Raw genomic sequence first — 24,724 nt, forward strand, 5'->3', positions numbered from 1 at the left:
AAGATGAGCCTTGCCCAGTGACCGCGAGGTTGCCGTCACCACATTTGGCGAGGTCGAGCCTCGCCGTCATCCCTAGGCGAGGAGCCTCCCCGGCATCGGCGAGGCTCAACCTTGCTAGTGGCCGACAAGGCTACTGTCGCCAAATCTAGCGCGGCTCGACCTCGCCATCCCCGATCGAGAGGTCGTGAGCGTAGGTGAGTCACGGACGATTTGACATTTGGAACCTAGGTTGCAAAGAGGTAATTCTTCTTCCTCATATTAAGCTCTGAATATAAGTAAACCGAATAACTGGGAGGGAAACAGAGGCAGAATCTCTATACACTTTCATACCAACAATAATTGGCTAATTAAACCTCCTTGTTGTTCGGGTGTCTAGCTCATAGGTTATAATCAATCTAGAGGCCAGAGCTACAGTACTATGGCTGCGTTTGACAACCACTTTGCCAAGGATCTTTAGCCCCTTAAAGGCCTTTGGGCCAAATATTCAATGTTTGGCAAAAAAATTTTGACTTGCCTTTGCCAAAGGCAAGCCTTCCCAAGGCTGAAAGCCCAAGGCAGGTTGGGGGCTGCCTTGGGCATTCGGCCTTCTCGGAAGGCTGAGAGAGAGTAAGTTAAAAAAATTTATTCCACAAATATTCTCACTAACATTTCGTTTTTCCGATTTTGTCCTCATTACTATTCATCTTCTTCTTCGTTGAGGATGGCTGACGAAGTTGCGTGGAGTTGCCCATGGCCGACGACGAGCTGGACAGAGGTCGGCAAGAGGCTTGTGTGTCACGGCGATCGTCAGCAGCCAGTCGCGTGACCTCGACGACCCCCTCTGAGTCGCGTCGCCGCAACGGCTACAACTCCCGGCAACCACCCAGATCTGGGTTGCAGACCGCTGCAACCCCGGCGACACTGCGACCCCCCTGAGATCTGGGTCATCGGAGGTCGCCGCGACCCAGATCTAAGCCGCGAGACCTTCGACGACACAAATCGCACGTAGATCTGGGTCACCGGAGGTCGCCGCGACCGATCTGGGGCGCGACCTCCGGCAACCCAAATTGTGCGATCCGGTCGACGACCCTCGCCGCCCGCTGCCCCTCGCCGAACCGCCCGCCCTCGCCGCGGAACCAACCAATTCTCATTTTTTCCTTTTTTTAATAATAAAAAGTCGTTTGCAAAGTTAATTTGTCCAATCGCTTATTTACTTTACAATAAACTTTCACAAATACGATTTACCAAACACAATTTGCATTTCCAAAAACCCTTTTAGCTCAAAAGCCTTTACATTTTCTCAAGGACTTTCCCCAAAAGTCTTCCCAAACGCACCTTATATATAACGTTTGAGATGAACAAAATGAGTTACCTTTTACATGAAAAGAATGTCTTTTTTGGCACCATCAAAAGAGCTTTTATGTATCATGGCTGTCAAAATTCTTGACGAAATTTTTTGTCCTTTCTTTTGCAAGTCATCCACATCTTTTTGTTCAATATATCCTTGATCAAATTTTCAGCAGAAGCAGACCAATAGTCGCCTTCGAAGTATGGCAAACGAGCAGCAGTTATCTTGGTCATACCTCTTTGAGGAGGAAGAAAATAGTGATCGCAAAGATTTGAAGTGCTTATGACTATACTTTTCTTCAACTGCCTTATGCAGCATTGACTGATACCTGCAAATACACAAAAACTATTGGTTTGATAGTGATACATTAAATACAATCATAGAAATGTTTAGCTTTTAAAAAACCAGAAAACAGAGTTTGACATGATAAGCACAAAATGGCCAAAGGAAAAAAAAAAAAAGAATGACAAAATAATCAGTGGGAAAAAGATGCGCATAGTCTTTCGAGAAGGCATGTACATGAACAAATTGATGAACGGACAACTGCGGAAGGAGAAAGGTAAATGGGACAAACCATTTCTGCAGTTTCTGATTATGTGGTGTTTTCTGAATTTCAGGATGACAGTAAAACAAGCAATCTTCCCCTTTCAGAGGAGGGCATGCCCAGATAAAGCAGCTTGCAAAACCTCATTGCTTGCAGCATTCGAGATAACCAATCTGATAAAAGACGACAAAACACTACTTCAGGGATACAGTACAGAGCATGCTGAAGCCAGAAGCCAACAATAGCAAGGAAGCAAATTAATTACCAATAATTCATGGTAAACAAAAGTCCGGAGTGATTCTCCAGTCACAGTCACTATCTCTGGCCGAAAGTACTTGCAGTTTTAGAGGCAAATTTAAGCCATCAAATTCAAATAGTTGGCCTTCCAGCTCATGTCGTTCAATCAGCTTGCATACTGTGTTTGCACAGAAGATGACATACACTGGTATCAAAAATCGATATCATAAGAACATATTGCAGATTTAGCAAAAAGTTGTCATGAGGACATAAGCATGTTACACTTGTACACAGCTTGCAGCATTAAGTACAGGTAGCTAAGAAGCATATAATGCTTGTGATACTGGAAGATGCAGGACACAAGCTTTCATGAGTGAAATGTTCAATAAAAGGGTCAAACTGAAATGGATCCTTCAAAGCCTTAACTGTACTACTCCACTTGAAAATTGGATCTTCCAGTTCGTATTAATATGCAACAAGAGAAACAGACCCCAGCTTCTTGATATCTGCTGAAATCTGCTTTCTCAATTCTCCCATTTTTTCTAAGAAAATTTTACCCATAGTTTTTCATCCCCTCATAAGCAAATCCAGCATCTCCCATCAACACTACCGCCAAAGCAAACCCAAAACCAATAATCAAATATAGGCATTCATTTAACCCTTTGGGAGAAAACAAACAAACAACTTAAGGCATCTACCATTCAACATTGCTCTTTCTTAATTCCAAACCTATTTTCACATCCAAAGTAGCATCAGCATCTGCAGATGTCTGGGTAGAAACAGAGTTGATGATTTACAAAACTTCTACATAATGAAAACAAACGAATTAAAAACCAGAACCAGCCTTATGCAATTCAACTCTGCGAGATTCATGCAGCAAAGCACACTAGACTCCATTGCCATAGCAACCAGCATTCATGTGATGCAAATAAGCAATCCTAAGCTGACCGTTGATTCATTTCCAGTCACAAGCACTCAGTCAAAACCTCAATACTTCCCGGAAATCAGATCCAAAAGAATTCACTTTCCTACCTAGATGCACACCTGACCTTCCCAACTGACAAGTAAAAACTACAGAAAAGGAAAAGGGGAAAGATAAACAGAAGGCAAAATATAAATAGAATAAAGGAACGTGGTTAAGTTACAATTTATGCACAAAACAAGCTTAAGAAAGCGGTTTAAGTTACAATGGATACACTTCACCAAAAGAGTTCAAGGATCTCAAGAGCTTAGAGGGGAAGACATTTAACGAAGTCAGATTTTTAAGAGATGGAATGGCTATTCATGTAGCTGCAGGAATACTTCCCTGGGAAATGAAGATAACTTGAATTTCCAATCAATTACAATCAGGCTACCTTGGTCATAAGTTGGAGAGAGCAACAAGGCAGGAGGAAAATGTGTGTATTCAGGATGAACAAAAGAAATGGAGAATTCCTCTCTTGACCCACACCACAGTAAGAATTCCTTCGTTTAATCTTCTCAGCAGAACAGAGGACGAATCACCTAAGAAGACTGATTCATACAAGGCTACATGACTGCTTGCTATTATCATATTCAGGATGGTAATCTTCCCAGTGTTCATGCTCCTACTTGAGCCCCAGCCGAGCAACATCTCTTATAGTTTTCATTTCAAAGTAGCAATCATTGTTGAGGCACTAGCTATACAAAAGAATGGAAGGAAAACATAACTCTCAATTGTTTCCGGTCTGCATCCACAATATCTAGTGTTAGCATCCTCTTAACTGCTTGAAGATGCATACGAAGATTTTCATAATTCACTCAACAGCTATAAGAATGCTTCAGCAGCAGAGCACACACAGATGACAGATATTTCAATAGGGACGGACATCCTCAGGAGTATATTGTATGTTAATGGTAAGGTGGTCAGTACACAGAAAAAAGAAATCATCCAGCAGCAGAAGACGTGTCCAAATAGATTTAGTGAAAGGGACTTCTGCTTGAATGCCCAAGCACATGCAAAAACACAAGTATAAGCACTTGCTGCTGCACATACATTCAAAACCTCAAAATCTGCAATCACCTCCCAAAACTTACAAAAAGAATAAGAAAAAGGTGAGCCCAAAATATATGCATATGCAAGAGCATGTATGTAAAAAATGAAAAAGATGAGATGAACAGAAAAAGTATATTCACTAAAGGGCATACCCTATGGAAGCTGATGTTTATCCTGCTATATAGATTGTCCAAGCCAGTGAAGAGGTCGATGGCCCCAGTATATGGTGAATCTACTCAACTACTTATGGTCCACTCAATCTATACTCCTCCACTTGTAAAATTCTTTCAAAAACCTTTCGGCATCAACTTGTTTCCCACGTTTTGAAAAGGTAAAACCAATATGAGAGAGGGTACTTTCACATGGTACAAATCCTTTCTCATTCATCTCAGTTAGTAGTCTTTTTGCCTCTGCTTTGTATGACCTTTTCAACACTTTATCCAGCCCCAGCTTATTAGAAAGCTCGCACCAACCACAAATTAGAATATCATAGGTTGCAGAGTTAGGTGACACACCCCTCGCTTGCATCTCTTTCATCAGCTCTCTAGCCTGTTCCATTTTTCCCACCTGAGAAAAATCATTAATAAGCACATTATAAGTGCTGGTTTTCGGAACAAAGCCTTTAGTTATCATCTCACAGTAGAGTTTCATGAACTCCTTTCTGTTTCCAACTTTACCATGGCCAGTGATCAAAGTGTTGTATGTCATAGCATCGGGAAGTAAGCCATTTCTTTTCATTTCACCAAATAATTCATCAGCTTCTCTCATCAAACCATTAGATGCCAGACCACCCATAAGAGTATTGTATGTCGCATTATTTGGAGAAACCCCTTCAACCAACAATTGAGAGTATAAAGCGAAAGCTTTATTCAGATGGCTTCCCTTGCAATACCCAAGAATCAAGGCATTGTATGTAATTATATCACATGGGATTTCCTTTTTCTTCATATCTTCCAAAACCAAAGTGGCTCTCTTGGTCATCCCAAGCCTGCAAAATGTAATTATGAGGTAGTTGCACACTGCCTGGTTGAGTGCAAGGCCCATTTCTAGAAGTTTCTCGTGCATTTGCCAAACTGCATCGGCCCTCCTGCCTTTTGAGGATGCATCTAGCAAAGCCCTATACATAGTGAAGGTAGGGCATAAACCATGGTTGCACATCTTGTTTACCACATAGAATGCTTTTTCTATCAGGCCAGTTTCACATAGTCCCTTCACGAGAATGTTATATGTGATCAGGTTTGGAGTTAAACCTGAGATCTCCATGTCATCCCAAAGTTTGAGAGCATTATCCAAGTTCCTTTTCTCAATACATGCTTTTATCATCGTATTGTATGTAGCATGGTCTGGAGTCAAACCAAAATCTCTCATTTCAGCAAACACTGATTCCAGTTCATCTTTGCCGAGCTTCAAAAGACCTTTGATCAACACATTATATGCAACAACATCCAACCCAACTTCTTTTTCCATCATTTCCTGAGCGAGTTTTAAGGCATCGGACTCCTTCCCTACCTTGAACAAGCCATCCATCCAAGATGTATAATTCACTCGATCAAGCAACAGTCCTCTAGATATTACATCCTTAATAAGCTCTTGAGCTTCCTCCATCTTTCCTTCCCTTTTCAAGTTGTTCATGATAGCATCAACTACAAACTCATTTTCTTCCAAACCCCTACTTTTCATTTCACTGTAAAGATCAAGAGCAACCTCTTGTCTACCTCCTTTAAAGAAGCCATCAATTAGAGCAGCATAAGTATATATGTTTGGTGATATTTTTAGCTGATCCATCATCTTCATGATACTGACAGCTCCATCAAACATGCCTCTCTTAATGTAACCGCATATGATGGAAGTATATGTAATGATATTTGTTGAAATATTTTCATTATCCAGCTTTTCTAGTGTCCGTTCTATTGCATCCATATCTCCTAACTTGGACCAGTTGTTGATCAATGCAGAATAGGTGATGTACTTCGGAACTAGACCGCCATTCATTATAGTCTAAACACCTTCTCTGCCTCCTCAACTTTGCCCAACTTGAAGAGCCCATCCATCAAAGAAGTGTACACGACCACGTCAAAAACAATCCCACGGACTACCATTTGGCTTACAAGTGCAAGAGCATCCACATATTTCCCATTCTTCAGATTGGAATCAATCAGAGTAGTGAACACAATATGATTAGGATCGATCCCCATATCCTCAATCTCTCCTAAGAGAATCCCTGCTTCGCTCAACCTACTGCATTTGCACAGGCCATTCACAATCGAACCATAAGCAACAGCATCAGGCAAAAACCCACTCATGACCACCTCCTCATACAAGGAGAATGCTTCGTCGAGGCTCTTATTCTTACAGTATGAACTCATGAGTGTAGTGTACGTAATGAGGTTTGCTTGCAAATCCCTACAGCCCTCTCCATCTTGTGTAGTGCTGATCCTAGAAATTTCTTCAATAAGGCTGTTAGCCTTAACAACATCACCGGCTCTGCAGAACCCATTGATCAAGGTATTATAACTAACAATATCAGGCAACAAACCCTGCCCTTTCATGACATCCATCAACTCGAGCCCCCGACTCACATCACCGCGTTTGCAATAACCATCAATTAAAATGTTCAAACCTATCACATCCCTGCTAATCCCCCCACTAACCAAATTTCCCAAGACCCATTCAGCATACTCTACCATCCCAATATCACAAAACCCCTTCACCAATATATTGTAAGTAAAAGAATCGAGACTAATCCCGCTCCTCACCATCGCCGAGCACAACCCAAAACCGTCCCGTACCAAACCCAGCCTACAGAATCCCCACGTGACCGTATTATAAGTAACTGTATCGACATCCGAATCGCTCCGAAGCAACTCAAGGGCCGAATTCACGTCCCCCAATTTGCACAGAGCGTGGACCACCACGTTCTTCGTGAAGACATTAGGAGCAACGCCGCAGTCGATCATCTCGGAGTAGAGAACCCTCACCTGAGAGACCAAGCCGGAGGCGTTGAACCCGTGCATGAGCCGGTTCCACGAGGCCAAGCCGGGCAGGATCCCGCGGCTCCGCATCGAGGCGAAGGCGTCCACGGCCTTGGCGTACCTGCCGCAGGTCAAGAAGAGGTGTATGAGGGTGCAGAAGAAGGAGGCGTAAAGGCGCGACTTGGAAGGCGGAATCATCGTGGAGTGACTGCGAGAAAACAGGACCGAGACGCCGCGGAAGGGATTGGGGTTGGAGGAGGCCGAATGCTGGTGGTTGCTGCCGCCGCGGCGGAGGAGATGGGGCGGCGGAGGAGAGGGGGGGGAGGTGAAGCGGCGAGTGAACCGCCTCATCGCCATTGGAGAACCCCAGAACCGAAGCTGGAGACGTGGGAACAATTTTACGTCATTTTTGTCGATCGGGCTATGGTTTTTTGGCGATTCGCCGGTGATTGATCGGAGATTGGAGTAGACGGAGGAAGGGGAGAGAACGTGGGAGGTGGTCAATGGGCGTGGCGGCCTCCGAAAACCCTTGAAATCGCTCCGGCGGGTCCAGAATCGGCGCGGCGTCCGCCGGTCGCCCCCCCATTCCCAATCCCCCCCGGTCGCGAAGGAGCGCACCGCCGCTTCCGGCGAGATGACAGACGGAACGGGGGAAACCGCGGCGGAGAGGACGGAGGTAGAGATAGAGAGAGAAAGAAAGCGCAACAGCGAGAAGAAAAAAAAAGCATAAAAATAAATCGAAAATGCATTAATAAAAAGAAGCAAGATGGAAGAAATTATGAAAAATATTTTTCACTTTTTTAAAGGTTGTTTTTTTCAATAATAAAAATATTTTCCTTAACTAATTCATTTTCCATGAAACGAATGTCGAAAAATTCAAAAAACGTTTTATTAGAAATAATTTTCTGTAAAACAAATGGACCCTTAATAACATAAAATTTTCATATGCATGCGAGTAAATTTTATTATCTGATATTTATGCTGTTTCTAATATTGCTAAGTAAAATCATTCAATTATTAAATAAGAGTTGCTATCTCATGATTTTTGTATAAAATATATCTTATATAAACCATAATAATGAACTATAAATCTAGGGCTTGTTTGTTTGCGCTTGAATGGACAGCAAAAGTCAATTCAAATACGCCCTTATAAAGTGAGGTATCAAATTGTCATTTGATATTTATATAGATGCTCAATCATAACTTTTTGAATCTTGTTGTTTATTTTATTTTGTAAGGCGATCTCATATAAATATTACATGTTTTATACACCCGAAGTAAGTAGCTCGAGAGGGACATGATACGAGAGTTCTGTCATTTCGGTCAAGTAAAAACATCACCACCTAAGTTAGAAGGGAAGAGAAATAACAAATAAGCCGTAGTCGAGGAAAATATGCTAAGAAAGAGGGAAGAGTACTAAAAATCAAAAGTCCCAAGAGGATCTTCCACACTAGGTACATGGGATATTCTAGTTGAGGGTATACACTCTAGCAGGTCGGGCCGTCCATGGGCCGGTCCATCTCGCAGGATCCATCTGCTACACTCTTGGGCCTGGCAATTGTTTTTTTTGGGCCTTCGTTCCTCAGCCCGTGGACTGGAACAATGGGCCCCAGTCCGGACGATTGGTTTTGTGGGCCATTGACCCATGGAGATTGTAGAGAAGGCTTGATGAGTTGGAGAGTAGAAGATTTCTTAACAAATGAAATGAGAAAAAGGCATATGATGCATCGGATACATTGCGCAACAGCGATATTTGAAGAAACAACTCACCGGATGACGAGAGTTTTCGAAATTCAAATGTAAGATTGGTTGAAAAGTATATCGCATTGCTAATATGATTAATCAACAATTGCAATTGAACAACATGATTAAGATTTGAGAATCGTCTCAATTCCATTCTCAAGCTAAACCACTTGTTAACCCTAGGTTATGCATATGTACACAATTCTCAGTAAACTTCCGTCTCTTGCACATTTCCTAAACTTTTTGAAAATATTAGTTTATCGAAGCATAAAGCGGTGTGCATCACTCGAGGGAAAATACTTCTAATTTGAGTTCATTTAACATATTTTCATTAGTCAATCAAATATGTGCCGTGCCGGATATATCATCATTCACATGTCGCACTAAGGATCCATCTCGTCATGAGACAAAAATCTATAAATATAGTTTTCTTTTGATTGCTCGTTAGATAGCAGGAACTAAGAATGCGATTGGAGCATCAAATGCGATTAATATTACTTTAGAGAACAGTCATGTTTGGCCTTTCCATTCGATAGAAGTCGTTATTCCAAAAGAAAGTGTTTGCTTTTCCGGTGGAGCGTAAGTCGGCCCCATGAAAATTTGTTCTGAAGCACTTTCGGCGTTATTTTAATTCCTGATTTGCGTCCACTTTCATCTGTCAGTTTTTGCGAATATGTCGAGGATTCTCTTATCAGTCGGATAAACAGTGTCTTGTTAAGTCTAAAGTAGCGGATTTTGTGGAATAAAAAGCACTAATGCATGTAATTTATCGAGATGTCCAATTTAATTTATGTCGATGGATAAGTTCGCCTGAACAAAAATCAAGAGAAACCAGTGAGACAGAATGGAGGCCAGCACATCGAAAAAGGGAGATTTCCTATGTTTTAAAAAAAGGGGGTTAGTGGGAAAATATCTTGTTTCACCACAGTATAATGCGAAGGACTTGGTGCGTTTCATTTGGTATGTCTCTAGATAAAATGGTGGCTTCTCTTCGCTCATGGATTGGATATGTATATCCTCGATCCAATTACGCCATTGGAAATCTGTGCACTTTATCAGATTTGGTGCGTTTGATTTAATTTTTGCATAAATACAAGATGGGGTTTCATGAAACACACATGACTTTAGATAAATAATTCTTTTACGCAATCTTGCACTTTATTCTATAGAGAAATTTCACAAAGAGAGAGAGAGAGAGAGAGAGCTTAGGTGATGGAGGACAGCTCACGCAAGGGTCATTACGATCGCACAACTCTAAATGAGGCAGCACCCGGGTTATGTGACCTTAGGTGAGCCAGATCTACAAATCCAGTGTCAATGCAACCCTAGGTGAAGGCTGCCAAGATCAACAAATGACAGGTATTGCAACCCTATCTTAGTTGACGTCAAGGTAGGTGACCCTAGGAGGTGATGGGCTACCAACGCCGCATGTCCTAGTTGACGGCTCATCGAGATAGTGCAACCTCGGTGAGGCAACGCCGGTATCGCACAACCCTAGTTGACCCTTCGCCACCATCTCTCTAGCTCCTCCGCAAATCCCAACCACAATTTGTCCTTAATAAGGGTAGAGGTGGAGTATGAAAATATCAGTGAAAACAAGATTATAAGAAAAATAATTCATTCGCCTACTTGCAGCATTCCCCAAATATCGAAATGCAAATGCTGAACGGGAGTTGCATTGGGTTAAAGAATTTTGAGAATAGAAAACTTCAGCTTAAGAATCTTTGGAGTCCCAAAAGACTTTTAAAAAAACCGAACTAAACGTAATCTACAGTGTTACCGCCGAACATCAAGTGCGTCTACCGTATCCATCTAATTATCTACGAGGGAAAGTGCACTTTTTCATTCTTGTCCTCTTATGCTTTCGGCCGATAAGTAAATCTTCTCAGGCATGTTCTTAAGGTAGAATGCTTTAGCATACGTTGCCAGACGTTATGCTCAAACGAGCCAAAAAGGCAAAAATTTACTTTTGAGTAGAACAAATTTTTCAGAGAAAGCACCACATATTTAAAATTATCCTCCCCTCTGGCCCTCTCCTGTCACGGAAATGGCCAAAAGTTAAAAATTTATGACTTCAATTTTCAATCCCTCCATTTTCTCTCATTTCCCATATGAAAGCACAAAAGCCTTGACTTGATTGCCTATACTAACATGACAGGGACATTAGATGCACATCGTGCATCTGAACCGGAGTGGTAAATATTATACAGAGATTGCTCCACCCAGTCTCCCTTTCTAAATGGAAAGCTGGTAAAATGAGATCAACGTGAAATTGCAAATTTCCTCAGAGCTCGTGACTCCACAGTAGATAAGCAGCCTTTACATCAGAGAGAAATTTGACTGGTGCACAAATTAACATCACATCACCAAAAGCAGATGCACCGACCCATCAGCTTCAGGTCAACCACCTTAGCCAAATTGGCATCAACTTCTTGCACCCACCTAGACCACATATATATACAAAAAAAGGCTGTTCCTTCAGTTCATCGCAAGCACACACCTAAAACATTTTTACTGAGTGACGGTACAGATACCAAATTGACTCCGAATTATAAGATTTGGCAAATCTCATAACGATCCGGGTTCAATTTAATACATACAAGATGCTTGTCAGGCAACATCCGCCAATAACACAAGATGCCCTTTCTAAGAAGGCAAATTGAAAAGAGCAATTGACGACACAACGCCCCCGAGAGAGCCCCTCGGCAAACACCATTCAATTCACAGTTCCTAAACTGAAAAAAGACGGTCCGAAATCCAACACGCTCGCCTTCCAATGTTGCCCCGTTCCAGAAAAAGGTCGAAGGAGGCCTAAAATTGTTGAAGGGGCACTTATTTTCCCATGCCCATAATTTAACATAATTACACTCAACACCCTCTGTCCTTTTTTTTTTTTTTTTTTTTTTTCTTTTTTTGGTTGTTCTTTTGGTATATATGTTACTACAACACATCAGAAGAAGGATCTCTTGGCGGGTGCCCGACCGACGGCCCTCATCAGGTTGGCGATCTCCAGGACCCTGGCGGCCTTGGTCCCCCGCTTGGCCTCTGCGCTTGCCCGCCTCTCCTCCGCCTTCCGGCGCGCTTTGGCGATGTCGTTCTGCATCTTCTCCAAGGCCTTCGCCCTCTTCTCCTCCAGCTTCCTCTGCAGCATCAAATTCATTGATATCGATCTAAGTGACCAGACGACAAGCCAATCAATCCTAGGCTTCTTACATATAAGAACATCGATCCTATTGATTGACTTGGTCTTAGCGATAGATTAGGGAATAATCTCGTCAGGTGATTAAGCCCTCAACTTGAGGAGACTTTTAGGAGTTTTAGCTTAAACTATGCTCTTTCAATCATTGCGTGGCATTAATTTCCATGCAACTGATATAAATGCATCCAGCAGATGGACCATCTTGTGGTCAAACGGGTCATCATTTCGGAGCGAATTACGTTAATCCACTACTCCAGTTTAAGCTGAATGAATCAGTTGGTAAAAATAATAAAATTCCAGAAAACCCTTATCCAGATCGCTTTGATTATGCACGTACCTCGACCTTCTTCATCCAAGAAGAGGCCTTGTGGACCTGCTCGCTCTCCCAGCCGCCGATGACGGCGTCCTCCCGCTTGAACCTGTTGTTGATCTTGGCCACCTTCGCGTTCTGCCACGCGCTTATCTTCGCCTCCACCTCCTCCTTCTTCACCCTCTGCACCGTCACCTGGTCTCCCGGGCCGCCGCCGCCGCCGGCCACGCTTGGCCCCGGTCGCCTCGGAGGGCTAACGCTCCGCCTAACCTCGTCCAGGGGATTGTTGTCCGGGACGATCGCCAGTGGGTTCGTCTCCTCCACCGGAGTGCCGTCGTCTTCTTCTCCGATCATCGTCAAGTTGTTCCCGTTCCCGCCGTTGCTCGTCCCGTGCTCGGTCTCGGTGCTGATGGCAGAGCCTGCAAGAGGCCATGCAGTTCGCGCCGTGTCATCCTTCATACCCAGTTCTTTGCATACATCGCGTACAAATCATACAACGGAATTCGCATCGCTCTACGACCGTGAAAGATTTAGAGAACACGGTGGAGAAGTTATCAGTACGATCAGCCTCGTTCTGTAGCAGCTTTAACGAGTGACTGTTGCACAGTCCAACTAAATCAAGCAGAATTATTTTGATCGGTGGCCTTACCGGCGATGACGAGGGCGCTGAACTCTCTGCTCATGGTGGTGAAGTTCTCGCTGGAGGCCACGTCGCTGCCCATGGACAGAGAGGACGACCGTCCGTGGCTGCCCGTCTCCCACGGGTCTCTCCTGCGGCTAGAGGGCGGGGCCGGCGGCGGGGGCGGCGGGGTCAGGGCGTGGATGTCTCTGAACTGCTGCTCATCGTCGTCGTCGACTGATCCGGTGCTGCTGCTTGTGGTAGGCCTCTGGCGATGGTTTTCGATGCTCAGCATATCAGGGAAGTGAGCAAGATCTAGAAAGCGAGAGAGAGGACTAGGAATGACGAGGTAGCGAGAGAAAGGGTTTAATCATAGGTTCGTGTTCTGTCCTCCTCCTGTTTTTGTCTCGTGGCGTCGTTATATGAAGGAATGAGAACCACACGCGTGACGCGTTGAAGGTACAGGGAATTCAAAGTAAAGAAATCATTTTGGTGGACGTGATACACGTACTGAATTGAACCCGAGGTTAATTCTTTGTCGATTTTACGCGAGACAAATATACAATACAAGATCCATCAAATTCGACAGCCCGGATCTAATGTACTAAAATGGACATTTGCTTGACTTCGAGCGGTCGCCAGAGTGATTTCCAGTAATCGCCCTCCCCCTTAATAAAGCAAAGTTAGGTAAGCCCAAAGGGTAGATCTTATTTGCTAATGATTCCCAAATTGGTCACTTCTGCCCGATTGACAGAAGTTTGGCTTCTTGCCTCTCTCCTATTGCGCTCGTGCATAAGGTTTTCGTTACCTTTCCTTCCTTCTCTCTCTACCTAATTCCTCTCTTTTAAATGGCCATCAAACATTGCATGATCTTTTACATCATTTCCTCCTCTATCTATAATTCTTAAAAGATTTATCAAAAAAATTATAAATTTATTATACTTATATCAATTTAGTTCTAAATCTTTTAATTTAACTAATATTTTGATGATTTGTCAATCTGATCATAAATTAAATAGTTAAAGATCATGAACACAGTACATGTGCATTTCGAAAAGTGGATTTGCTATTTGGCTATGGAGATAACGGGTGGGCCAAAAAGGCATCACCAGCTGAAATCGAAGGGCACGATTGCAAGAATTTGTGATAAGGGTCCCTTTTTAAAAAGTCGAGAGCGTCTCTAGTTAATTCTTCCCACTTAGAATCCTAGTAATTATCAACAGGATCTGTTGATAAATAAAACTTTGGAGTTAGTGTCGGTCGAAACAGTGCAAGGGCCCCACGCTTACCCGGCAGTCCCCCTCCAGTCTACTCAGAACCTACACACCTGTCACCGGAGGTTGCCGTCACGGCCCTGTGATGGGCACACGTGGCGGTCTCCGAGAGGGCCCGGACCCACGCGGCGGAAATCACGTACCTTTCTTCCATGCAGGGGACGAACTTTCCTCAAGGTGCGTTCGGACCATCGAGGCCGTCGGATTTCGACTCGACGGTTCCTCATATCGATCCGACGTCCGCGAACGTGCCGGATTCACGCGGGTCCCGTCCACCTAATAATTGCTCCCGGGAAAATCTCCCGGCCGGAGTCCACCCGGCGGGCGCCACGTGTGCGTCGGCCGGACAGAGATCGGTAATCCCGGGGTTTCCCAGCTGACCACGTCTCGCGTGTTTTAATCAACATTATCTCCAAAATTGCTTACTTTTTCGTGTTTTATATATATCGGACGCGCATATTTCTGCACGCCTTTCGAAATTAAAAATAAATAAATAAAAAGGGCTGTGAGGAGGGCTCGGCCAATGGGGCGCATCCACGTGGGCCCGCGAGGGAGTGGACATCGTTGGCTGATGCAATGGAGAGTCCGGAGGGCGGGACACGCGTTCCCCAATTAGATTAGAGGAGGATTTTTTATTTTTTTTTTTTTTATCGAAAGATTAGAGGAGGATTGCTTGGTGGCTTCTGTTAAGAAAGCTGGGGATGGGGATGGAGATGGCGACTCGTTTCTGTTCCTGTCGTATCGTTTTTTTCTATCTTTTCTTTTTTTGGGGGGAGCAGATGGCGACTGGCACTTGGGGGGTTAAATCATAAAAGCTTCGGTAACTAAAAAAAAGAATCTTAGCGTCTTGACAGGGACGTTTGCGGTCGAGTACGAGGCTTTGGGTTAGCCGTGTTTTATGGGGAAGTTCCTCGGCGGTTGGATTTGGGTCCTTGGGTGGGCCCATTTGGTAGTGGTCCTCTCCACGATGCGACGGTTCGTAGGCCAGGCCCATGGACCCGGGGAGACGTAGTTCCCGAACCCCTTTCGGACGAAAGAGGGAAGAAGTGGATGCAAGGCGTACTTGAGCATATTGGAGAATGGGAAGATCGACGAGCAAGGGTGATCGGTTTTGAGGGTGGATGGTTCCCATCCTGATATTGAGAGTGGAGACCATCCACTAAAGAGCGGTTCTGAAAAATTAGAATCCGGAATAGCCCATCAATTCCATTGACTCAATCGAGAATCATCGATTCCCCGGTGAGTTCATGGAACCGATCAAAACGTCCTACTCTAGAAGAAGTGTGAGACTTTAGAGTAAGGGACAAGGTCGAAGGCTAGAGGAGACCTAAAGTGAGAGTGATGGAGGGAGCAACAAGGTTAGTGGTGATCTAGAACGAGAGTGAGAGAGGGATGGGAAGACGCAAGATGAGTGAAGTGAGAGATGGAGAGAGACAAAAAGAAAACTAGAGTGTTGATTTGAAAAGTTAAAACATAAAAATTTAGAAAAATGTATATATGAATGTATCAGTTCGGTCCGAGTGGGTAATTCCACACTTAAAATCGAAAATCGGGCTGGTCCCCATGAAAACCACTAGTTCTAAACCAATTCAATCCGGTCGCAAACGATTTCCAATCCTTTTGCACACTACTATTAGCAAACACGTTGTGCGATTGGATTTAGTTGAGTCGAAAATATTGTTCTTCTCGTACAGGTCTAGATTCAAGCATCCCTCACCCCCTTGTTAAATTCCAAGAGAAGACGGATGGTATAAATGAATGTTCGAAAGATACGTACTAAAATATCAGTTAGACCTGATTGGACCTTGCAAGTACTCGTCCCTGTCCTTAAATGATCTTCAAGGATGAATAGACAAATGTTCAAAAGTTAAATACTAAAATATCAGTTGGACTCGATTGGACCTCGCAAGTACTCATCTGTGTCCTTCAGTGATCCTCAATAACAAATAGATGAATATTCGAAAATTAAATACTAAAAATCGATCAGACCCATTGGACCTCGCAAGTACTTATCCCCGTCCTTGAAGATTCTCCTTGAAGATTCCTAAGCGATCTTCAAGGACGAATTCCTAGTATTGCGTATAACTTGTCCCTACTAAATACTATAAATCTATATTCTCTTTTCCATTTTCCTAATTCCTAACCTTCCAAACTCTTTAGCTTTCAGGATTTCATGTTCAGATTTTTCGTGCAATCTTCAAGCATTCCACTGGATCGAGCCCAAAAGCAGCACGCACGATTTGCGATTCTCTGTCGCCAATTTGAGCGAAACAATAGCCCAAGACAACAGGTTCTAGAATGCCAATCCTACATTAGTCGGGCCAAAAGCCCAGTGAGGTTGTTCCATCATTGATGATGAAGAGAGCAGCGCTCCGCAAGTTATCTTTCTAGCTAGTGTATTCTAAACACTGACTAGGCACATTCGATTAAAAAAATTATTTTGTTATTGAAGATACCGATTACGCATGCCACAAGAATAACCGTCGCATTAAGAATCGCATGCTCAATAATAAGTAGCGTGTTCTTCGCAAAGTCCTAGCTTCACGAGTTGGCTAGTTGCGACTTGTGTTGGTATATGGGGATCGATGCTATTCCCTCGTAAAAGGGAACTTGAAAAGCAAAATCACCGCATCGTGAAGAATAATCGAGGGATATGGTGGCGATTTGAAGGGTCGTGAGGAATGATATACTGATTTGTGAATGATAAAAGAAAAAGAGAATATGACTAGTATGAACGGATTCTAATGGATATGCCTCCACGATATCATAGGATAACTTTTTATTCAGAGAGAGAGAGAAAACTGATGTAGAAAGCTTTGCGAGTAGTTTGGATCCACATTTAAATCATTTTCCATGCTAAATATCATCAAATTAAACAACAAAGAGCAAATCATGTATTTTTGTCCCTTTTCAAGTTAGAAACACATTTCGACTTTTTCCGGCAAAATCAAAAACTATTTTAGCATGAATGCTTTATAAAAAAATTGATATGATTTCAAAATATTTAAATGCCCTTAGGTAAGAATTTTGAAATATCTATGGGGTTTGATATTAACAAGATGTGAAATCCCAAACACTAAAAAGGAAAAAGATGTCACAAAACCTTATATTTGGTAGAAAAGTAAACACTCATTTATTCCATAGATGAAAAAGCTAATTTGCACTTAATTTTCTATCTGATTACAAAGCTTGACATGATTACATATTATCTTCTCACCCAATCCCAAGTCCAAGTGGGCAGGACTTGCGAAAGTGGGCTAAGTTGAAATGTCTTGTCTTAGTCATCAGTACATGTCAAATCGAAATATATGTGCATCTTTTAAAAAGTCTGACACGAACAATGGAATTGGGTTGGGCGTTGTGACTAACCTACGAGTAAGCATGTCAATGGGTCAAGTTGAATCAAAGTGTTCACGATACTCAACTCGACCAAAAGCTTTATAAGGTCACGATTGACTTGACCAGACTTGCCCAAGACTCGAATATAATATAACATAATAGAATGGGTCGGATCATACTAGAATATTATAAAATGGTTCAATTAAAAGGGCAAAATCAAAAATTTATTCAAAACTACTTTACATACAAGAGTACAAAAAAAACTCGCATCGATCTAACCTTATTAATACTAACACATAAAAATCCCCACCCGAAAAAGACTAAATCTTGATCCCAAAATATCCTAAATTTTCGAGTCGGGGTTGAGTTAGGTTGGTGCAAGCTTTTTTGACACCCCTACTTATGAGTCCCACTTACGAATGCCTGCAATCAAGTCTATCCTTAGACTCAGACCAATTCAAACTATAGATTCAAAGTTTGCTTGACGGGCCATGACCGCAATCGTGTCAACATGCTAGTGAACGGGACGCTTTTCTCTGCACAACATGTGCCATAGCGAGGCAACCCAGCGCAAGGCATTTTAGGAGGTCTGTTCACGATACGAATCGAATCCGCAATTTCTTGAGAGAGAGAGAGAGAGAGAGGAGCGGCGCCTTTGTCGCCGGGCCAATCAATTCCGCAGATTCCGAAATTACTCTCTAAAGCAAGTAGGAAAGGAGCATGGCGGGCGGCAGCCTTCTGTCGTGGGGTCGGTCGGGGGTTGGATTCCGACTCCACGACACACCTCTGTTTCCAATGGTCCTTGCTTTTGCGAAAGCCACGATTCAAATCGGTCCCGAATCGATGCCCCCGCGGGCGGGAAGAGGGGGGCCCCCTTCCCACTGAAATCCACGACAAGATTCGGACCGCCGAGGGGGGGAAGACCCGATTCTGATTGGTCCGCGAATTTTCTTGGAAACGTAGTCAAAACGGAACAGCAAAGTTATGGCTGGACGCTTTTGGATTTGCAAAGTTGAAGTCGGCATACTTTTTGTAACTTATTGCTCTGTTTCCGCTATCTCTTTCAAATCAACTTGACCCATTTAGTAAACTTGGACAACAAAAACATTTTAAAAATTCAGGGGAGGAATTCACCATTTCAGCACTCTAAAGGCATCGATGATGAAGATAAAAACTTTGAGAATCTTTAAATGGCCAAGTGGGGCACATCTAGTTGCCAAGTGGGTTTAGGCTAAAACCCATTATAAAATTACCCTAGCATTATGTTGACTGTTCTTTGAACTTGATTGCTCGCGATTACCTTGCAAATGCTTATTTGACAGATACCTTAGCTAGTCGAGACCTTGTGTTCATCTTGAACAAAGGTAAAACTTGTTATGGTCCTCAGATCCTGTCCCTTCGCCTGTCAAGAAAAAAGATAGGATAAAAGGTACATGTTGGTTTGGAATACACGGGGGGGAAAATATGTATCAAGAAAATAAATTTCTCGATTTTGGAACTTCTTTTTCTTCCCTCGAGATCCGAGTTGTTGAAAATTCAACTTGACATGTCAAGTACGTTTGGTAGAAGATAACAAAATTAAATGAAAAATAGGGAAGGAATTGACCATTTTAGCACTTTAAAGGGATCAATAATGAGAGATAAAGTCACCAAAAAAAAAAAAAATAACGAGAGATAAAAACTCTGAGAATCCTTAAATGGCCAAGAAGGGCCCATCTAGTTGCCAAGTGGGGTTTAGACTAGAACCCGATGAAACATTGCCTCAGCATTACCTAATAAATACTTATTTCTCAAGTATCTTATCATAATGATTAATCTTCTCATAAATTATTTACACGTGTGCCACGTATGCATAACCCTTTTTTTCTCCCTTAACTTTATTAAGACTCGAGGCTCATCTCGAACTCGGTAGAGCTTCTTATGATGCCGAGATTTCGTCATTTTCCCTAAGAGAGAAAATACGATAAAAGGGTACATATTAATTTAGAGTACGCGCGAGAAATAAATAAGTACTGAGAAAACGAAATTCTCAATTTTGGGACGTTGCTTTCTTCCCTCGGAATCCGAGTTGCTGAAAGTTGGACCTGGCGTGAGTTACAAACTGATCGAGCGGGGAGACGTGATTCCAACTGCTCCATTTCAATTTTTCCAAGTCAAATGGAAAACAAAAAAAAAATCGAGAGAATAACGCGGAGTCTTCTTCTTTCTTTCCAAAGTCGCGGCGCATTTATCTACCAAGAAACCTCCCCGTCGTTGGATTCTTCCGAAAGGGAGGCTTTCAAAAGCGGGTCTACACCCAATAAGAAATTTCTCCCTCTTTTTCCCCCTCCTCTCACTAACACCAAATTAAAATCAGAAAATAGAAGAGACCAAACAAAAATATATATAATTCATATAAGAAAAAGAGGAAATTTATGGGGAAGCTTCTCAAGAAGCTGCCGAACCTTAAAAAAGAAGGTGAGTAATCAATAAATAAATTTGAAAAATAAAGGGGAAAAGAAGCCAGTGTTGCTTGTTCCGTGAAATGAATGCTACCGAGAGCCACCACCCCGTACTTTCCAACACCTATTTTCTCTCTCTTCTTTTTCCATCTCCTACAAATACTAGAATTGCTGCGAAATCTTTTCCTGCGACCGCTTCTCGTGACTAGTTTTTCCTCTTTTTCTCGCCCTCCTCCTTCCCCGTATTATTTTTCTCTTATTTCGGCATTCCGAGGGCCACTTGAGCTCGGAAAAAGGCCACGCCATCGCGTGCTCCCGAAGCATTCGTGCTCCGTCTCCGCTCTTTCTCTCCTTCTTCGGGCGTGTGGGGGGGTAAGGGGTATTGCCGGGTCTCGACCGGGACGAGCTCCAGCTCCGCTTCCGTCGGTGGAACCGCCGCCGCCGCCGCCAGCCGCCAGCCGCCAGCCGCCGCTCGCCGCCCGCCGCCAAGCGAAGGTATTCTGACGCGGGAGCTTTTCCGTTTCGTGTGTTCCGCGCGGCGCGTTTGTCTTGTTGGCTTCGGGACCTGATTCGTTTCGTGCGTGATCTGTTGTGTTTTTTTTTTTTTTTATCCTTCGACTTGATTGGGAGGTGGGATTTTGTTTTGGCGGTCTGCTTTTGCGTCGATCCGTTCGGTTCTTTTTGGAAGTTTTTGAGCTCGTGTTGAGAAGGGAATGAGCTCGTGAATGTGGCTTCTTTGGCTATTCTTTGCAACTTTCTGTTTGAATTTGTTGTCTTCGCGTCGCGATTTGTGAATCGCTCGAGTCTTGTTGCTTCGGTGCGGCCTCCGTGATCTTCGAGGATTAATGCTAGTGGCGGCTCTGTGTTTCGGTCCGTCCTTGATTGATGTTTGTTGTCATCAATGTTAGATCCAGGAAATACGGGATGTATCTGATGTTTTCTTTTTGGATTCCTTGTTGAGCAGGGCTTCTCTAGAGTGAAGAATTAAGATTCCCAATGGTGAGCCTCTTAAAGTTTAAATTTTTGCTTAACGCTTGGTAAGAAAAAGAGGAGTTTTTTGGGAGCAATGCGATTTGATGATGTTTCTAGATTCGGTGATCTGATGTGTTCTGCTTGATGGGTTGCCAGGGAGAAGCTCCGCTTTTTGCTATGAGAATCCGCTCAAGGAGTTTGCGAATGGAAATACTTTAAAATCCAAGAGCGCCGAGACTGCCATCGTAACTGGGAATAAAAAAGTATGATGCTACGATGCTCTGAGTTTGAATTTCCCTAAAACTTTCCCCTCGTACCTACATTTGTTCATACGATCAGTTGGCTTCCACTGTGAGGATCCTTTTACCAAGTAGAAAATTTCTATCCTTTGCAGTATGTTATCGAGGGATCTGATGGGAAATCGACATCTCTAGGTGTCCGAATATACGATGAATCAACAGCGCAATGGTGAGCTTCTAACTCCACCCGGGGAGCTGGGTAATCCTTACTTTAGTGAGAGTCGAGATCTGTAATTGATGGTTAAGTTTATAGGGTTCATCCTGTTGTACTGGGGACTAAACCAAGGGCTTGCAAAGGCCATTTAGCAGTACTTCTGAATGAGGACCGCATATTGATTATTAAGAAGGGAGCAAGCCCAGATGATTGCTTATGGTTCCTTGAGGTCTGTCTCTTGCTGCTTATGTGTTCTTTTAGCAGTTATAGCCTAAACTCCAGTCCCTTGTTTGCAACTTATTATGGTTCTTAGATTCTCTTTCTGTCTTAAGATATTAATTTGACCGAACTCTTACAGTTGGATACCCAATATGTCCGAGATCAGAAGACAATGCATGGTGGGAACACTGAGGTTGTTGCATGGAGTAAGGGTGTGAGAGGCGATGCTGAGATGCCAATTGTGATTAGTGGTCCTTCTGGTGTGGGCAAGGGTACCCTGATAAATAAACTTATGAAGGAATATCCATCGATGTTTGGGTTTTCTGTAAGCCATACGACCAGGGCTCCAAGAGTCAAGGAGGAAGATGGGGTCCATTACCATTTCACAGAGAAAAGTGTCATGGAGAAAGAGATAAAAGATGGAAAGTTCCTCGAGTATGCATCAGTTCACGGGAATCTTTACGGGACTAGTATCGAAGCAGTTGAAGTTGTAGCCGATGAGGGAAAGGTATAGGTTTCTGCAAATCCATGCTCAAAAATAGTTTGTAGTGAGTCAATACAACAGCCATCGTCAGTTTTTGACCAGTGCAGCCTCCCTTTGTTGACGAGGAGATTTTTCAACTCTTAATTTTTGTTTTTATGGTATATGCAACATCTGATGTTATGTATTTGCCGAACTTGCTATCTGTTGATTTAGGGTACCTTGTTTCTTTATGTTTGTTGTGATCGATCTATCTGCACAATTTTCCAGTTGAAGCTTGTTATAATGAGATTTTTTCTGCCGTCTTTTAATCACAAACTTTCATATGACTTTTAGAGATGCATCCTTGATATTGATGTTCAAGGGGCGAGATCTGTTCGGCAAAGTCCTGTGGAAGCTATTTTTATCTTTATTCGTCCACCCTCGATGGAGGAGCTTGAAAGGCGACTTCGTGCCAGGTTAGCATTTGAGCAGCAAGACACTCATGTCCTTGTGCATTCGAGATATTGGTTTAAATCCACACGTGTAACAGGGGAACTGAAACTGAGGCACAGATTTCAAAGCGTCTTCGAAACGCTGAGGCAGAGCTTGAACAAGGAATATCATCAGGCCTTTTTGACCATATTTTGTATAATGATGAACTCGAAGACTGTTATCAGAGACTTAAGGTGATTCTGCTCTTTTTGTGTCTCATCATCATTTTTCAGTCGTGCCATGTATATTTTTTTGGCTCAGTAAAATTGATGAACAACCTTGTGACGGTTTAGCATACCTCTGTGGTGATTTTTCTATTGTGCAGGAAGTCCTGGGACTAGATGGAAACGTCGGAGCAGCCCCCAACCCAGGTGAAAACATCTTCATATAGCTTATATTTTGCAATTAACATCTATATTTGCTATCTTGCTTTTTGTAAGTGAAATTTAACGTGTTCAAATCCTAATACAGTGTCTAGAGGGTTTGATCTGCCTGTGGTTCATTCAGCATCAGAATTGGATAATCAGATCATTATAGATTGTGGAACCCAGGAGTTGGAGAAGGCATCCAAGAATCGGTAAACTCTCTCTCTCTCTCTCTCTCATGCGTGCTTTTGAGCCTATCTATGAAATCTAACTTGTTGCGGTACGGCAGGATTGTGTTGGACGTCTCCCGTCTCAGGGGTGGGGCACCTGGCCATACAAGGGGGTTAGACTTGTATGCAGTTAATTCATTTTCAGATGAATTAAAAGAGGTCAGATGACCAAGTCGGTGCCTGCCATGTCGCCCTTGCCACTAACTACGTCGATTTTGGGATATCTTCTTGTCATAACTTTTTAACATCACAGAGTGAGGTCGACGAACATGAGGGGCTCTATGTTCATGGACAATTGCTGAGACCGGATTTTCTAGATTCTTTGGGATTTTCAGAAGCATACTTTGCTTCTTGCTAGTCTGATTTTTTTTTCTATATTGGGCATCGGTGAGTTCTCAGTTCCGCGGCATCTGCGTCATCTACAAGTGGTCTGATGTATTGCCCGTTAGAAAGTTGCCTGTTTTGGGAGGGAAAGATCTTGTGAGAATATTGGAAAACAGGGCATTCTTTCTCTGAAATAGTAGTCAGCTGAGAAGCGATCTTAATTCTTGACTTCTATGTACTGTTGACTTTTGATTGAGAGTTTGCATTTACGTAAACGAGTAATGAAAATAAGGAAGAGTGCAAGTCCCCTGCACGTGGGTGAGAAGACAATTAAACTACTCACAATTAATGTAAGCTGCAGTAAACCTAATCTCAAAATTCGTAATACTACGCAATAATCGAATGTATATCTAAAATCCCCTCAAACTCAAGTTTTGTTCACCCATGAAGTGAAGACAAGGCGAATGTGATATTGGATGAAATAAAAGTCAATTTCAATATGTTTGTGCATTAATGAAAAAAATCATCATGCACTATTTGGATAGCATTTAACTTATCTTAATAAATGGCTATACAATCATGTCTTCTATTGTCCATCACATCTATAATAACTTTGATGTTGTGTCAGTAAGAGATCATGCTTCTATACTTAGTGGGTCTACGAGGGTTAGTGGCCCTCTGTCACATCTATAATAACTTTGATATTGTGTCGATAAGAGATCATAGATCATGCTTCTATACTTAGTGGGGCTATGAGGGTTAATGGCCCTTGCCTAGGAACGGTGGGGGTTGTGGGCCATCGCCTAGTGGCCGGTGGCCCTTTAAACCGAAGGAGAGAGAAAAAAAATTGAAAAAAAATTGAAAAATTATTAAAATTAGAATGGTTGATTTTGGTGGAAATTACTTGGGCAGATTCAATTAGCAAAATTTGAAAATGTTTAAGATCATTGGTAAACTTAAGGTTAATGAATGAGTTGACAAAAATGCATGAGCTTTTATATACACTTTATACATTATAAATTTAAATTTTTTGATGGTACTATCTAACGGGACGCATGCATATTAGATAGTGCGGTCGGTCGGTCAGATCTTGTGGGCGACGGTCAAATGGGTGGACTGACCAGATGGATTTGCCGACTTGACTTATACGAACCAAGAAAAGTCCAACTTGATGGCATGGAACCCAA

At 42.8% G+C, this 24,724-nt stretch overlaps 4 protein-coding genes across 6 annotated transcripts; 1 reads left to right on the forward strand and 3 right to left on the reverse strand.

Annotated features, from left to right (window-relative positions):
* Positions 1-1,219: 1,219 nt before the first annotated feature.
* On the reverse strand, positions 1,220-6,110 carry LOC104445173 (pentatricopeptide repeat-containing protein At5g14770, mitochondrial). Of its 3 annotated transcripts, none has more exons than XM_010059009.3 (5): positions 4,275-6,110; positions 2,838-2,912; positions 2,137-2,286; positions 1,902-2,044; positions 1,220-1,655 (listed from the first exon to the last, which is right to left on the reverse strand). In XM_010059009.3, the coding sequence occupies exon 1, from the start codon at positions 6,040-6,042 to the stop codon at positions 4,378-4,380; it is 1,665 nt and encodes a 554-aa protein (XP_010057311.2). In that variant the 5' UTR covers positions 6,043-6,110; the 3' UTR covers positions 1,220-1,655; positions 1,902-2,044; positions 2,137-2,286; positions 2,838-2,912; positions 4,275-4,377. The 3 variants fall into 3 exon arrangements, with proteins under 3 accessions (XP_010057311.2, XP_010057323.2, XP_010057318.2); XM_010059021.3 differs by lacking the exon at positions 2,838-2,912 and adding an exon at positions 3,464-3,814; XM_010059016.3 differs by lacking the exon at positions 2,838-2,912 and having other exon boundaries at positions 2,137-2,313.
* LOC120294801 (pentatricopeptide repeat-containing protein At5g14770, mitochondrial-like) lies at positions 4,548-7,798 on the reverse strand. The gene has a single exon (XM_039315345.1). The coding sequence runs from the start codon at positions 7,449-7,451 to the stop codon at positions 6,114-6,116; it is 1,338 nt and encodes a 445-aa protein (XP_039171279.1). The 5' UTR covers positions 7,452-7,798; the 3' UTR covers positions 4,548-6,113.
* A 3,294-nt stretch (positions 7,799-11,092) lies between these two features.
* On the reverse strand, positions 11,093-13,412 carry LOC104445213 (remorin 4.1). Its single transcript, XM_010059037.3, has 3 exons — positions 12,996-13,412; positions 12,374-12,765; positions 11,093-11,979 (listed from the first exon to the last, which is right to left on the reverse strand). Exons 1-3 carry the CDS (start codon positions 13,258-13,260, stop codon positions 11,788-11,790), a joined length of 849 nt encoding a protein of 282 aa, XP_010057339.2. The 5' UTR covers positions 13,261-13,412; the 3' UTR covers positions 11,093-11,787.
* Positions 13,413-19,992: 6,580 nt separating this feature from the next.
* Positions 19,993-23,812, forward strand: LOC104445222 (guanylate kinase 1). The gene is made up of 10 exons (XM_039299565.1): positions 19,993-20,035; positions 21,148-21,254; positions 21,386-21,459; positions 21,544-21,673; positions 21,803-22,171; positions 22,481-22,602; positions 22,677-22,812; positions 22,944-22,989; positions 23,090-23,195; positions 23,273-23,812. Exons 1-10 carry the CDS (start codon positions 19,993-19,995, stop codon positions 23,379-23,381), a joined length of 1,242 nt encoding a protein of 413 aa, XP_039155499.1. The 3' UTR covers positions 23,382-23,812.
* The last annotated feature ends 912 nt before the right edge of the window (positions 23,813-24,724 follow it).

Source organism: Eucalyptus grandis, chromosome 1 (genome assembly GCF_016545825.1).
Source record: "Eucalyptus grandis isolate ANBG69807.140 chromosome 1, ASM1654582v1, whole genome shotgun sequence".
Classification (NCBI taxonomy): Eukaryota; Viridiplantae; Streptophyta; class Magnoliopsida; order Myrtales; family Myrtaceae; genus Eucalyptus; species Eucalyptus grandis.

What these genes read in the sequence shown, in the direction of transcription:
- LOC104445213 (XM_010059037.3), bottom strand. Translation starts at nt 13,260, where the DNA reads ATGCTGAGCATCGAAAACCATCGCCAGAGGCCTACCACAAGCAGCAGC. An exon ending in CAGCGCCCTCGTCATCGCCG is followed by an intron (nt 12,766 to 12,995) that starts GTAAGGCCACCG and finishes GGCCTCTTGCAG; the next exon opens with GCTCTGCCATCAGCACCGAG. An exon ending in CTTGGATGAAGAAGGTCGAG is followed by an intron (nt 11,980 to 12,373) that starts GTACGTGCATAA and finishes TTGATGCTGCAG; the next exon opens with AGGAAGCTGGAGGAGAAGAG.
- LOC104445222 (XM_039299565.1), top strand. Translation starts at nt 19,993, where the DNA reads ATGGGGAAGCTTCTCAAGAAGCTGCCGAACCTTAAAAAAGAAG. An exon ending in ATTGCTTATGGTTCCTTGAG is followed by an intron (nt 21,674 to 21,802) that starts GTCTGTCTCTTG and finishes GAACTCTTACAG; the next exon opens with TTGGATACCCAATATGTCCG. An exon ending in CGGAGCAGCCCCCAACCCAG is followed by an intron (nt 22,990 to 23,089) that starts GTGAAAACATCT and finishes ATCCTAATACAG; the next exon opens with TGTCTAGAGGGTTTGATCTG.
- LOC104445173 (XM_010059016.3), bottom strand. Translation starts at nt 6,042, where the DNA reads ATGGATGCAATAGAACGGACACTAGAAAAGCTGGATAATGAAAATATT.
- LOC120294801 (XM_039315345.1), bottom strand. Translation starts at nt 7,451, where the DNA reads ATGGCGATGAGGCGGTTCACTCGCCGCTTCACCTCCCCCCCCTCTCCT.